General features: G+C 48.0%; 1 protein-coding gene across 1 annotated transcript in view; it reads left to right on the top strand.

Annotated features, from left to right (window-relative positions):
• Positions 1-308: 308 nt before the first annotated feature.
• Positions 309-13,914, top strand: part of celsr3 (cadherin, EGF LAG seven-pass G-type receptor 3) — a 92,126-nt gene continuing 78,520 nt past the window's right edge. The window contains exon 1 of the mRNA XM_047331355.1: positions 309-6,445. Within this exon, the coding sequence (XP_047187311.1) occupies positions 790-6,445 (5,656 nt within the window). The 5' untranslated portion in view covers positions 309-789. The remainder of the gene's footprint in view (positions 6,446-13,914) is intronic.

Below are 13,914 nucleotides of genomic sequence, written 5' to 3'. Positions count from 1 at the left end.
ATGGCAATAATATTCGGATGATGCAGATGACGGTGTGATTTTGTAAGATTTTGTAAGATCTCCCTAGTTCCAGTTGTGGACATGGCTGCCGCCGCGGGTGCTGTGTAACAGCCTTGCGCACCGGAGCCGACCATTATCAAAGAGAGAGAGAGAGAGAGAGAGAGAGAGAGGGAGAGGGAGGGAGGGAGGGAGAGAGAGAGAGAGAGAGAGAGAGAGAGAGGGAGAGGGAGGGAGAGAGAGAGAGAGAGAGAGAGAGGGAGGGAGAGAGAGAGAGGGAGGGAGGGAGAGAGATGCAAGCCATAGGGGGAGGGGTGGAAAAGGAGAGAGGAGGAGAGTGTGAGTGTGTGTTTGTGTGTGTGTGGATGGATGGATGGATCGTAGCCTACACCACGGGGCTGTAAGCGCGCACACACACTGAAGGAGAGTGTGTAGGCCAGCCAGCCAGTCAGCGTGAGTGTGTGAGCCATGTTGGATGTGAATGAACGGGAGGAGAGATGCTGCTGCCGCGCCGCTCCTAGAGCTCACACCTCCAGCCCCACGGACCACAGCGGGTAGATGCCAACTCTCCGGGGCGACGGAGAGACGGGGGAGCCTGGGGGAAGGTGTCGGGCGGTGCCGGCGGTCCTGGAACTGGTCACCTAGCCGGAACGAGAGAGAGAGAGAGAGAGAAAGAGAAGAAGAAGAAGTAACGGGGGAGAAGAGAAGGCGCACCCGGGAGGGAGAGAGAGAGAATAGTCAGAGGTGGAAGAGGGAGAAAGGAGGGGAGAGACAGAGAAAGGAAGAGACTAAATGGCTGCACCGCTATCGGGCTTCACCCCGCTCCTGCTCTCGTCTCTGGCACTCCACCTGCTTCTCCTCGGCCCTTTGTTTGCCCTCACTCCGGGGACGGGTTTTTCCGAGGGGGCTTCCCACCGGTGGACCCGGGCCCTCTGCTATCGAGACGCCGGCAAAGTCATCCAGGAGCAGCAGCAGCGGCGCCAGGAGGCAGGCGCGACGCGGAGTGGCAGCTGGCATCTACGCCCAGGCAGGTGGACCGTAGCGCGGATTAAGGGATGCTCGGGAGTGCAGCGCGCAGGAGAGACGCCGGCAGGATATCGGGATGGGGCAAAGGAGAAGAGACTCAAACGAGTCGGGACGGTTTGGAAGAGAGGAGCCGGTCCACCTCCTCCTCCTCCTCCTCCTCCTCCTCGCCACCCAGGTATTCGTCGCAGGTCGAGCTCAGATGGCGTCGGCTCGCGGGAGGGAGCGGGGAGAGGGAGGATGTGGAGGAAGGGCGTTGTTTCCCCTCCCGTGTCACCTGCTTTCACCTCATCGCCGGTTCAAGGCGGCAAGACACGGACAGTACAAAGGACTAGAGCGTGCGCGCAACGGTTGCCGGCGTCGAGGCCACACCTCGCCGAACGCGGCGCCGCCGGAGCCTTTGTGCGCGCCCCTGGCCTGTGCAGGGCACCCGGAAGTGGAGGGAGGAGAGGAGGAGAGCAGGCGGAGAGGGCCGGCGAGGTGAAGGGGCCCTCTGCGCCACGCTGCTCCCTGACACCTCAGCATCGCTGCTGGTGTTTACTGGCCCTCGCTGCTGCCAGCAGCCCCTCGCCTGGCCCGCCGCCAACCGGTTGCTCTTGTTGCATTCACCCCCTTTCTGGATACAGTTCGCCCCATGACGAGGCTTCAAACTACACTTCTACACTGTTCCCTCATCTCAGAAATAATTCGGAGCGTAGCCAGACGCCGAATTTGGACCACGTGAGAAATGTTCCTTGTAATTCATACCAGCCACATCCAGGTCCCAAGAACAGCAGCAGCAGCAGCAGCAGCAGCAACAACAACAAGGCTCGCGATGCTGATGGGGGCTCAGTCTGCGCGGACAGGCGGGCCGGTAATTGTTCTCATTTGGGCAGGCACAGTGTTATCGATCCCAGCAGCGACGGAGAGGGGGGTGGTGATAGCTGTTTGACTGGGTGCGTGGGGGAGAGGGGGGTGGGGAGTGGGGCAGATGGGGAGGAGAGGAAGGAAGCACACAGGTGTAGCGCAGTGATTAACCCCGGCACCAGGGGGCAACTAGATGGTTGTGGGTCCCCTTGCCATGACGTAAAGGCCAGGTATAAATATGCCAGAATTAGGGGTGAGGGGAGGGGAGATAAGGATGAGGAAAAGGATGGAGGGGGGATGAACCACGGCAACAAACAACTTAATTTATCTCATTATCCGGATAATGATTTGGCTTTTCCGATTCTGACGCTCTCATGTCGGGCTGATGATGAGCCTCGGCAGGGGAAATCAGCTGCAGGAACCAGAGGGCAGGGCAGACGCACCCGGGGAGGGAGCACAGAGTTTCCCGGTGGTTGTTTGGACAGAATCGAAATGGGGGATGGATATTTAGCCGACTTTATGGTCCCCGGGGGGGGCATAGCTCAGAGGAATCTCCCCATCCAATTTACCCCCAGCAGCAGAACGGAGACGCACGGCCGACGCGTTCCATCCAGCAACGCCGCCATTCCCGGGATGCCATCAACACATCCTGTCCCGGTGCCATGTACGGCCGCTCATTCACAAACAGGCGATCGTGCAGAAAGTGGAAAACTATCCAAACCGCTCCATCTGTCTGCTGCAACAGAAAAAGCAACTTCTGACACCGAGCCTGTCGGTGACTCAGGCTTTTCCTCGCCTGCCGAGTTTCCCGTCGGACCTTCCAGCGCGGCGTCGGCCACGTCTCGCTCTGCAACCGCAACCAAGCCACGTCTCCTCAGCACGGCGAATCTGACCACATGGCACAGTGCGTCTCCGCGTCCGCTTCGCGCGCAGTCTGGGGAGGACGTGATTCCAGCACGTTGGACAGCTCCCTCAGACGCTGCGCGCGTGTCTTTGTGGAGCAAACTCAACACCAACAATAATAACAACAACAACAACAACGGAGAGGAGGGGAGCAAGGGGATGGAAGGAAATAATGAATCTGAAATGGAAAAATCGCAGTGGCGTGGTCAGGCTCAGCGGCGAGACCTGTGGGAGAGCCCACTGCCGGAGACGGTGCAAGCAGGGTGCGCAAACAGCATTTCCACCGACTGTTCAGCCACCAAGCACGGGGACCATTCACATATGCAATTAAAATCTGGTAAGCAAGTGCCATTAGAGCTCGGAGGTGTCAGACTGTCACATAGGCAGCAGATGGGGGCCGAGGGGGAAAGGGAGAGGGATGGAGAGTGGGAGGGAGGGGGCTTGGAGGGGTCCGCTGCTGCTGTTGCTGCTGCTGCTGCTGCTGGGGGAGGGAAATTACAGGTGGGGGAGGGCGAAAGAGAGGTGCGGCTAATGGGAGGGAGAGAACCAGGGGGAGAAGAGGGAGAGGAGAAGGGTTGGGAGAGGGAAAGGGGAATAACAAAGACAAGCCAGGCAGAGGAGAGAGAGGCAGTGGGAGGGAAGGGTCAGGATGGGGGCAGTAGCACCACCGGCATCACACAGCCAGATAGCGAAAGAGGGAAGAAAGAGAGCCGGGCGGATGAAAGCCACGCTGGGCGAGAGGTGCAGGCGGAAGAAGAGGATGAGGCGAGGCACAGCTCAAGGGGAGAGAGGAGTCTGGAACGACTGATAATAGTAGCAGATGATGAAAGCTCACAGGGAGAAAGGGAGAGGAGGACGCTGATGCCGTGGTCTCGTTCTCGACGTGCAGCCAACAGACATCCCCATTTCCCCCAGTATAACTACCAGGTGCAAGTGGCTGAGAACCAGCCACCCAGCACCGCAGTCATTGTCATGTCTGCCTCAGACCCAGATGCAGGAGATGCAGGCAGAGTGAGCTACTCAATGGCCCCGCTTATGAACAGTCGCTCATCTGACTATTTCCACATCCACCCAGACACAGGTCTCATCACCTCCACTCAGATTCTCGACAGAGAGCACATGGATCTGCATTATTTCCGGGTCACAGCGAACGATCATGGCTCCCCTCGCCTCTCTGGGACCACAATGGTCGCCATTACTGTCGCAGACCGGAATGATCATTCTCCTATATTTGAACAGACAGAGTACAGGGAAACAATCAGGGAGAATGTAGAGGAAGGCTATCCCATCTTACAGCTGAGAGCAACAGATTCAGACTCCCCATCCAATGCAAATATTCGTTACCGGTTTATCGGTGACACGGTAGCAATTGCCCGATCGGCCTTTGAGATTGACCCACGCTCTGGCCTCATTACAACCCGCGGGGCAGTGGACCGGGAAACAAACGAGCACTACACTCTCCAGGTGGAGGCCAGTGACCAGGGGAAGGACCCGGGGCCACGCTCCGCCACCGTCAAAGTTTTCATCACCGTGCTGGATGAAAATGACAACGTGCCACAGTTCAGTGAAAAGCGTTATGTGGTGGCAGTGAAGGAGGACGTGCGGCCTCACTCTGAGATCCTCCGTGTGAGTGCAACAGACCGGGACAAGGACAGTAATGCTGCTGTTCACTACAATATCATCAGTGGTAACAGCCGTGGACAGTTCTCCATTGACAGTGTCACCGGTGAGATCCAGGTGGTTGCACCTCTAGACTATGAGTCTGAGCGGGAGTATACGCTACGTGTTCGTGCACAGGACAATGGCCGGCCACCTCTCTCCAACAACACCGGGATTGTGAGTGTACAGGTGACAGACGTCAATGACAACCCCCCAATCTTTGTCTCCACGCCATTCCAGGCGTCCGTGCTCGAGAGCGCTCCGGTTGGTAGCTCTATCCTCCACATCCAGGCCATTGATACAGATTCTGTTGATAACGCCCGTCTGGAGTACAGGTTAACTGGCACAAGTTCTGACACACCATTCGTTATCAATTCTGCAACGGGCTGGGTCACTGTCAGCACCATCCTCGACCGAGAATCTGTGGAGCACTATTTCTTTGGCGTGGAGGCCAGGGATTATGGCATGCCGCCGCTTTCTGCTACAGCAAGTGTTACTATTACAGTGATGGATGTTAATGACAACCGCCCCGAGTTCCTCCAAAAGGAGTACTATTCTCGCCTGAATGAGGATGCTGTGGTTGGTACCAGTGTAATGACTGTCACAGCAGTGGACCGTGATGTCAACAGTGCGGTGACCTATCAGATAACTGGAGGGAACACCAGAAACCGCTTTGCCATCAGCACAGCAGGAGGGGCCGGGCTTCTCTCCTTAGCCCTCCCACTGGACTACAAACAGGAGCGGCGTTATGTTCTGACAGTCACCGCCTCCGACCGCACACTTCACGACACCTGTCAAGTGCACATCAACATCACTGATGCTAATACACATCGGCCTGTATTCCAGAGCGCCCACTACTCTGTAAGTGTGAATGAGGACCGGCCACCTGGCAGCACTGTGGTTGTGATCAGTGCCACAGATGATGATGTTGGTGAAAATGCTCGAATCACATACTTCCTTGAGGATAATATCCCACAATTCCGCATCGACCCAGGCACAGGGGCTATAACACTCCAGGCAGAGTTAGATTATGAGGACCAGATGACCTACACTTTGGCTATAACCGCTAAAGACAATGGCATACCCCAGAAATCAGACACTACATATGTTGAGGTGAATGTCAATGATGTGAACGACAATGCACCTCAGTTCCTCAGCCCCAGGTATCAGGGAACAGTGAGTGAAGACGCCCCTCCCTTCACCAGTGTCCTCCAAATCTCAGCCACTGACCGTGATGCGCACGCCAATGGTCGTGTTCAGTACACCTTCCAAAACGGAGAGGATGGGGATGGAGATTTCACCATTGAACCAACATCTGGCATTGTGCGAACTGTTAGGCGTTTGGACCGCGAGAGTGTGCCATTCTATGAGCTCACTGCCTATGCTGTAGACCGTGGTGTGCCACCTCAGCGAACCCCTGTCCACATCCAGGTGACAGTTCTTGATGTGAATGACAATGCCCCTGTTTTCCCTGCTGATGACTTTGAAGTTCTAGTGAAGGAAAACAGTGTAGTTGGCTCTGTGGTGGCCCAGATCACAGCCACTGACCCGGATGAGGGTGCAAATGCTCAGATCATGTACCAGATTGTGGAAGGTAACATCCCTGAAATCTTCCAGATGGACATCTTCTCTGGGGAGCTCACCTCACTCATCGATCTTGACTACGAGGCTCGCAACGAGTATGTCATCGTGGTCCAGGCCACCTCCGCACCTCTAGTCAGCCGGGCCACTGTACGAATCCGATTGGTGGACGAGAACGACAACCGGCCCACTCTGAAGGGCTTCCAAATCATTTTCAACAACTTTGTGTCCAATCGGTCCAACAGTTTCCCCAGCGGGGTAATTGGGAGGGTACCCGCCCATGATCCTGATGTGTCAGACAGACTGTACTACACCATCGACAGCGGGAACGAGCTTCACCTGCTGCTCCTGAATCACACCAGTGGAGAGATCCGACTGAGCCGAAAACTGGATAACAACAGGCCTCTGGTGGCTCCCATGCAGATCACCGTCACGGGTAAGAGACCATGGAGGGAAAAATGGGAGGAGAGGATGGGCGGGTGTGTGTGTGTGTAGTCAGTTTAGATGCCCCTGTAGCTTTATTCACTGTAACAAATACTGTGAAGATAAGGACTCAGACTGTACAGGTTTGTGTGGGTGTGAGAAAGGAGAGTGATAAGGCTGAATGATATTTGGTGGAGTTGTGAGCATTGCTTCTACATTTTCCTTTTGTCTATTTCCCTTGACTTGTGTGCATTATTATTTTTTACAAATGCACTGGACTATTTGAAACACAATCAGCTGATTGTGTGTGTGAAAGAAAGATGATTGAATGAGGGGGAGGGAAAGAGAAAGCTAGAAAATTTGATTTGTTACGTTTGTCTAAGACATCTGCTACGTGTACCTCAAGTCCCTCAAGGAGAAGGCTCACGGGAGACATTGTGTGAGCCTGTGACTGTGAGAGTGACAGACCTGTTACTCAAGTTAGATTTACCTGGAGGCATGTGATATAAACAATTGGGAGATTGATGCAAGTTGTCCCAGCAGCTTAAATTGTAAAAGTGTATGAAAGAAGGATGAGCAATAAAAGACGTGCAGGTGTGCGAGAAACGTGACACAGAAGCGAGAAAACGTGTGCGAGGAGAAACAGAGTTAATAAATATTTGAAGGCACTGTGAGATATAGGTGAGGGTAATTATTAGTAGGTCTTCCATATCAGATTATAAAATCAGTCAGCGTGATGCCAGTTTATTAGATATGCTGGTGCAAACAGATAATGACACAGTTCTTGTTGTAAGGACAGCTGCAAGAGCGAAGATATATATATTGCAGTACCACTCACACTGTTTGATTGACAGGGGATCTGGGTTTGTTCAGTCCAAGTTGCCATAGTAATTATGGAAAATTACAGAAAATAGGTTCAGTAGAGAAAAAAGGGAGCAAGTAATTCCGACTGACAGTGCTAATGGCCATAACTGGCTGCTAAATAGGTCATTAAATCACATATCAATACTTCTTGTATGATGTTTTTTCTTTTTATTTTGGTAGATTACAGGTCATATTCAATATTAATTCTATAAAACAGCTCTATCAAGGGAGATAAGATTAATTTCCTATTGAATTTGGACAGTAATGTTTGAGTTGTAAGTGTAAACACATGGGGCATTAGTATGGAGAGACACTATTTAATGGAAATTGTCATTTTCCAAAAAAAGTCATGCACCCATTTCACAGGATCCGCCATTGTCATCTTATCTTAACTGTCAAGCATCAGTAACAAAATAACAAGCCGTTTTGCTGATCAGGTCATACACTGAGGAATAAAAAAAAGTATTTCTTGACTTTGTATTAAATTCATACTACAAGTTGTTTTGGAGCTTTGCTGACCGTACAATGAAAATAATAATACATATATATTTTTTCATCCAGTGAATATGTTTACTTACGAAACAGTATCTTGGATTTGTGGATTAAAGTCAATTTTATTTTAATTTGCTTTAAAACGCATTTTGATGTTTGTTTGTATTTCCAGGCTTCGGCTTTAATATAAAGGCTTTCTAAAAGCTCCACAGACCTCTTTGCTGTCAATGATCAAAGCCTTAGCAGCCAAATGAATAAAATACGAACATGAAAAAAACCCCCCAAAAAAACGAGAGCAGCATTGTTGCTCTGAAGGCCTGGTTAGTGCTGATTGTATTCTGTCAGGAAGATGTAATGGAGGAGGGCTGGCTTGGGACTGTGTGTGACCTGCTGCCCTATTTACGCTGCTTTTATACCAGCCTCGCCCCAGTGAGTGAGTGAGTGAGTGGGCGAGCTAGAGCGAGCGAACAAGTGAAAAAAAGGGGAAAAATGAGAAAGTGAATCTAACCATTACAGAGTGAATTATGACGTACTACATTAGTGCTCACAAAACTGACAGAGTGAACAAGTGGCAGATTGAGAAGGTGAAGGAATGAGTACGAGAGGGAATGCATAAGTGACAGAGTGTGAAAGTGAATGAGTGAGTGTGTAAAAGAGTGAATTAGAGGAGACAGAAGACGACACTGACGAATTAGTGAGCTAGTGTGAAAAACGGGAGTAAGTGAGCAAGTGAAAGACAGAGTGAGTGTGTGAGTGAGTAAGTGAACAAGTGAAAGAGTTGAGAGAAAGACAATGATCGACAAGTGAATGAGTGACTGAGTGAACGGAGTGTGTCTGTATTTTAAGGGAGCTGGTTGATGAAAACGCAATGAATGAGTGAGTGAGTGAGTGAAGAGGTTATTAGATGACTTAATAAAAAGGAAGACAGTTGTATGAGTGAGTGAGGGAGTGAGTGAGTGAAGAGGTTATTAAATGACTTAATAAAAAGGAAGACAGTTGTATGAGTGAGTGAGTGAGTGAGTGAAGAGGTTATTAGATGACAAATGGGTGAGTGAATGAATGAGTTTCAGCATTAAAGAATGAACAATGAGGTGAGAGAGCACATACTGACAGAGTAAACAAGTGAATGAGTGAGTGGCTAAACAATTGTTCAAGGGCATGTGAATGAGTGAACAAAAGAGATAGAGCTTAGCCAGTGGATCAGTGAGTAAGTGAATTAATTCAAATGAGAGAGTGAGTGATTGCATGATGAAGTGAGAGGGTACATATGAACAAGTGAGTGAGTGGGGAAGTCAATGAGTGACATAGTGAGTTTGTATATGAGTGAACAAACATATATATTAAGGGGAGCAGTGAGAGTGAGAATACAGCTGTATTACTAAGGCAGAATGAGTGAATGAGTGAAGCAAACCTAACAGACATGTGAATGTGTATGTGATAAACTCTATGTATGGATCTTTGTGTGTGCCAACCTTTGTCACCTCTCTCTCTCTTAGTCTCACAGCCCGTCGCTCTCTCTCCTCTCTCTCCTCTCTCTCGCTGGCTCGTTCCTCCTCTCTCTCTCTCTCTCTCTCCCTCTCTCTCTCCCTCCCTCGCCTTTGCTCCAGGATTTGACAGTTATGAGATCATAATGGAACAACAGTCAGAAACAGAGTCAGGCTCGGAGCAGTGCTGTCACTTTCATTGTGCGCTGTGTATTATCTGGGATGGCCCGTCCCTCCTCTAACCATCACTTTCTTCCTCTTCTTTATTCTACACGTCCGCGGATGCTTGGATGGATGGATGGCTGAATTTGTTTTTTTTCTCTCTTTTATTCCCTGGATTTCTCTCTCTTCTTTTTCTGCACCCTGCTTTCCATTTCTCACAATTACATACTGTCCCCCCCCCCCTTTTCTTCTTTCCTCTTCACTCTTACCCTCATGCCCTTGCATATCATGTAGTTATCCTTAGTCCACGTTCAGTAATCCATCCTTCTCTGCTCCAACTCTTCCCCTTCCCTCAACTCCCTTTAATCCTCTCACAACTCTCATGGGCTGTTTCGCTACCATGGCATGTTCTTCTCAACCCTGCTCCCCCTTCCTCCTTTTCCCTCTCCTGGTTTCTTCTCTGCTTATTCCCTCTCCTCGTGTGTGTCTGAGTGAGTGTGTTGTATATTTGTGTGTGTTTCCGCAGGCGTGCACATGTCTGACTTACGTATGTTTATGTGTGTTTAAACAATGTTTTCTCGTTGCAGAAAGATGCTTCTGTGTATTCGTGCTTGTGCAGGATTTGTGTTTGTATATAGTAGTTCTGTGAGCAAGTGTGTGTGTGTGTGTGTGTGTGTGTGTGTGTTTGCACTCTCAGGTGGTTCAAAGCATTGCACTTGAGAGTGTATTCATGTCTGTGCAATGAATAATATCTATGCATGCCAGAGAGGGCTGGGACTCGGCTCCTCTTTTTTGCCTGCCTACCGTTGCTTTCTTACTTCCTTCCTCTTTCAAATTTTCTTCTTCCCTCGCCTTTTCTCTTTGTCTCCCATCTCCCTTCCTCTCTCCTACTCTCCATCTCTTTTTTCTCCCTATTCTCTCTTAAGCAGTTTTAGTACCAGGCTATTGACTCTCAAGATAATTCCCATATTTATGGAGCATAGAGTGATCGGTGACACGCACACACACACGCACGCACGCACACACACGCACGCACGCACACACACACACACACACACACACACACACACACACACACACACACACACACACACACACACACACACGCGCGCACACAGACACACAGACACACGGTCAGCTGGTTGAGACAAGTAATGAAAAAAAAAAGACTCATTATAGTTTGGCATCCCGAGCAGCATCAGCTCAAGGTGCCCTTGAGCAAAGCAACCCCCAACTGCTTGAGTGTCCAGCAGCAAAGACCGTGGCTGTACTGGCAAAATCGCAGATGTGAATATGTGAATCCGTTTGAATGGAAAAGAAAATCCAATTGAATTCAATTTTATTTGTAGAGCGCCAAATCAGAACATACATTATCTCAAGGCACTTTGCGTAGTGAGGTCGAGACCTCACAATACTACAGAGAAGCCCGACAGTTCCCACAACTATACTTCCCTTGGTAAATGAAGGCTGAAACAACAACTCAGCGGTGTCAATAAGACATTCGGAAAGGGTAGGGGGTCATGAATGTAACGAATAATGGCTGAGTAATCACTGTTGTCATTGGTAACACTCACTTTTTTCGAGACAAGTCGAAATGACTGCTGGGATAAAAGGCCTGTTACTATATTACCATATCTTACGATGCTCTCTAATACACGCGTGGTAAAATAGATAGAACATAAAGCTCTGCTCAACAACAACAACAGCTAAAATACATCCACTGCTCAAGTCTAAAGATGGGACCCTCCAGCTGCGTGTGTTTTATGAGTCAAGAGTTTCATATGAGGGCAGATTTGAGTGATGGAGACATTGTGGACAACCACCAGCCTCAGGTCACTCACTGCCTATGGGCCAAACACCATCTCCTCACTCCTCCACACATTTAGCACAAGATGGTTAGTGTCATCCCATCACACACATCTCACAGTGGTGAGCTGATGGACTGCTGTCTCTGTGCATTAAGGATGGATGGCGATATCGTCTGAGAATTTAATAATGTAGAAAATGTATTAATTTAGCTCTCTGGGTGGATTCTTGATGTTCGACTTTTTTCTCAGCAGCCAACTCATTTTCCCTCTCTGCTGTTTGGTTTGTGGTCACGACGGAGTATTAGGGCCACTTGTGATTTCAAGAAAAGTCACAATGTATGAGAATAAAGTCGTAATTTCATGCTTCATGTCATTTTAGAGTTGGAATATCAGTACATGAGCGTGTTGCCTGCATTAAAATAAGGAATGTGGAGAATCTCGTTAAGTTATACTTGAAGTTTATTTGGGCACTTCAGCGCCACATTATCATAAGTATCAGGACATGGAAAAGATTGTGCAAGAAACTGTGTCTACTCCAAAGAACGAACCACAGGGACTTGGAGGAAATTGCCTTTTTTTGTGGCGAAAGAAATGGCTGGTAAAAAAAATTCTAATTAAATTACAACAGAATTCTTGTGATATTATGACTTTCTTCTCAATTACAACTTTATTTCCATCATATTGCATTTATTATTATCGTGACAAGTCTTTGTCAAGTCTATGACAAGGTTAATCAGAGCCTTTTTTTTGCATCAAATATCATGCAAGACCAAAATATTGCGCTAAAAGTGGCTAAAGAGCTCTGAACAGCTGTAGATATGGTGATAATTCTGTTTTTTCCTTCATGAGCAACATCTTATATTCTTATTTTACTGATCTCATTTGATCTTTGGCACCTAAAAAGATTTTTAATAACCAGTCTTTAAAAAGGCAAAGTGCATGTAGTACCATGGTGTATTGATATTATAGCATTTTGTGAGACTATAGCGGCTTATTAGTGAGCTGTAGGTCTTACAGTCTGTGGGCACAGTAAATGGGGGTACTTATTACTAATCATGACTGTGACCTCTTCAATTCATTTAAGCTATGTTAAATGAACAGAACACAAAAGACAGTGAACAAAAATGGCAGATCCAAAGGTGTTAAAGACAAGAAATAAAGCGCACACACTTGGACCAACAGAAATTTACACCTCACTGCTAATTGTAAAGGGGTCAGTGCACAGTGAATTCACTCACAGTACTGTACATACAGATCATAGCCCCGATGTTAACTAGAACCCTACCAGTGAATATATATATATGGCTGAGTGCACTGAGGCTTCCCTCATGTGTAAGGCAGCTAAAGCATTTACATGTGGGGTCAGCTGAGAAAGGCCAATACCCAAGAGATAATAAAGTATGCACATAGAAAAAGTATGGTATGGACATCAAATGAGGCAAGAGTCTATGTTACTCACATGTTTTATTCCTGTTTTGACATTATACTGCAAACCATAATTTAAATGTCGTAATGTCCCTCTCTCTCTGTCTATATATATATACACACATATACACAATATATATATATATATATATATATATATATATATATATATATATATATATATATATATATATATATATTTTACATTTACATTATACTTTCTACAGCTCACCTAGCAGCCACGATGACCTACATACTGTACACTTTACTACTTTACATGCAGACCTACCACAATACAGGAGCCTCACTATAAAGACACTTTCACCAGTCCATTAGAATCCATTAGACGTTCCGTCCACATCTTTATGGTGACAGACGCACAGTGCATCAACCACCAGAGAGATGAGGAGCTGGGAACATTCTTCTCCGACCACAGGGGGTCCAGACTGCAGCAGGTTTCGGTCTCTTGTAACTGCAACTTCAACAAGGGGAACAAAACAGTTTGTGCTGTCCTCTCGGAAAAACGTGCATATTTTTTAAAACTTTACTTAAAGAGGCAGGCAAAGCGCAACCTTCACGCCCCTAGAGGTTGCAGGTGGTATTATTGGTCAGTGTCGTAAAGACGCTGCCGTAGCAAGAGGCCGATAAGGACACAGGTTCTTTTCCTCACTCTTGTCTTATCTCTTTTTCTTTTTCCATCACTCTGATTCTTCACCTGCTTTTCTTCCTTTGTCAACGGGATTCTTTTTCTCTTGCGAGATTGAGTAGTGTTTCCTCAATTCTGCTGTTCCACCGTCTGCCATTTCCATCACTGGGGATAGATACTGGGAGAACGCCATACTCTTCTTTGCTTTTATTGCGCAATGGGTGACACAGTTTCGTCATTTTTCTGCAAAAGCTGCGCCCAAGAGAATAACATGATGTGAGCGAGGCTAATAGGGGACCAATATGAGCGCGGATGGTGTCGTTTTTCAATCTTCATTACAATGTGCAATTACTTTTAGCATCATAATGACAATTGTTTAAGCCAAAAAGTTGTCTATTTCCACTTTAAGATGGATGGTTGTGGTGTGTCAGTTAGTTGTTATAACAGCAGAATGGGCCTTCGCTGCTGTCTATGAGATTGCAATGAGTGTCGCCAGTGCTTCTGTCAAAGACCCAGCGTCTGTTAAAAGTCATTATTATAAAAATGAATGTGATATTATGCGGTGGTTTTTAGGTTTGAGAAGCCACGTCTGCCTTACACT

The sequence above is a fragment of the Scophthalmus maximus genome, chromosome 3 (genome assembly GCF_022379125.1).
Source record: "Scophthalmus maximus strain ysfricsl-2021 chromosome 3, ASM2237912v1, whole genome shotgun sequence".
NCBI lineage: Eukaryota > Metazoa > Chordata > Actinopteri > Pleuronectiformes > Scophthalmidae > Scophthalmus > Scophthalmus maximus.
Note: the sequence above shows the minus strand (reverse complement) of the source record. Positions and strands in the feature narration are given on the sequence as shown.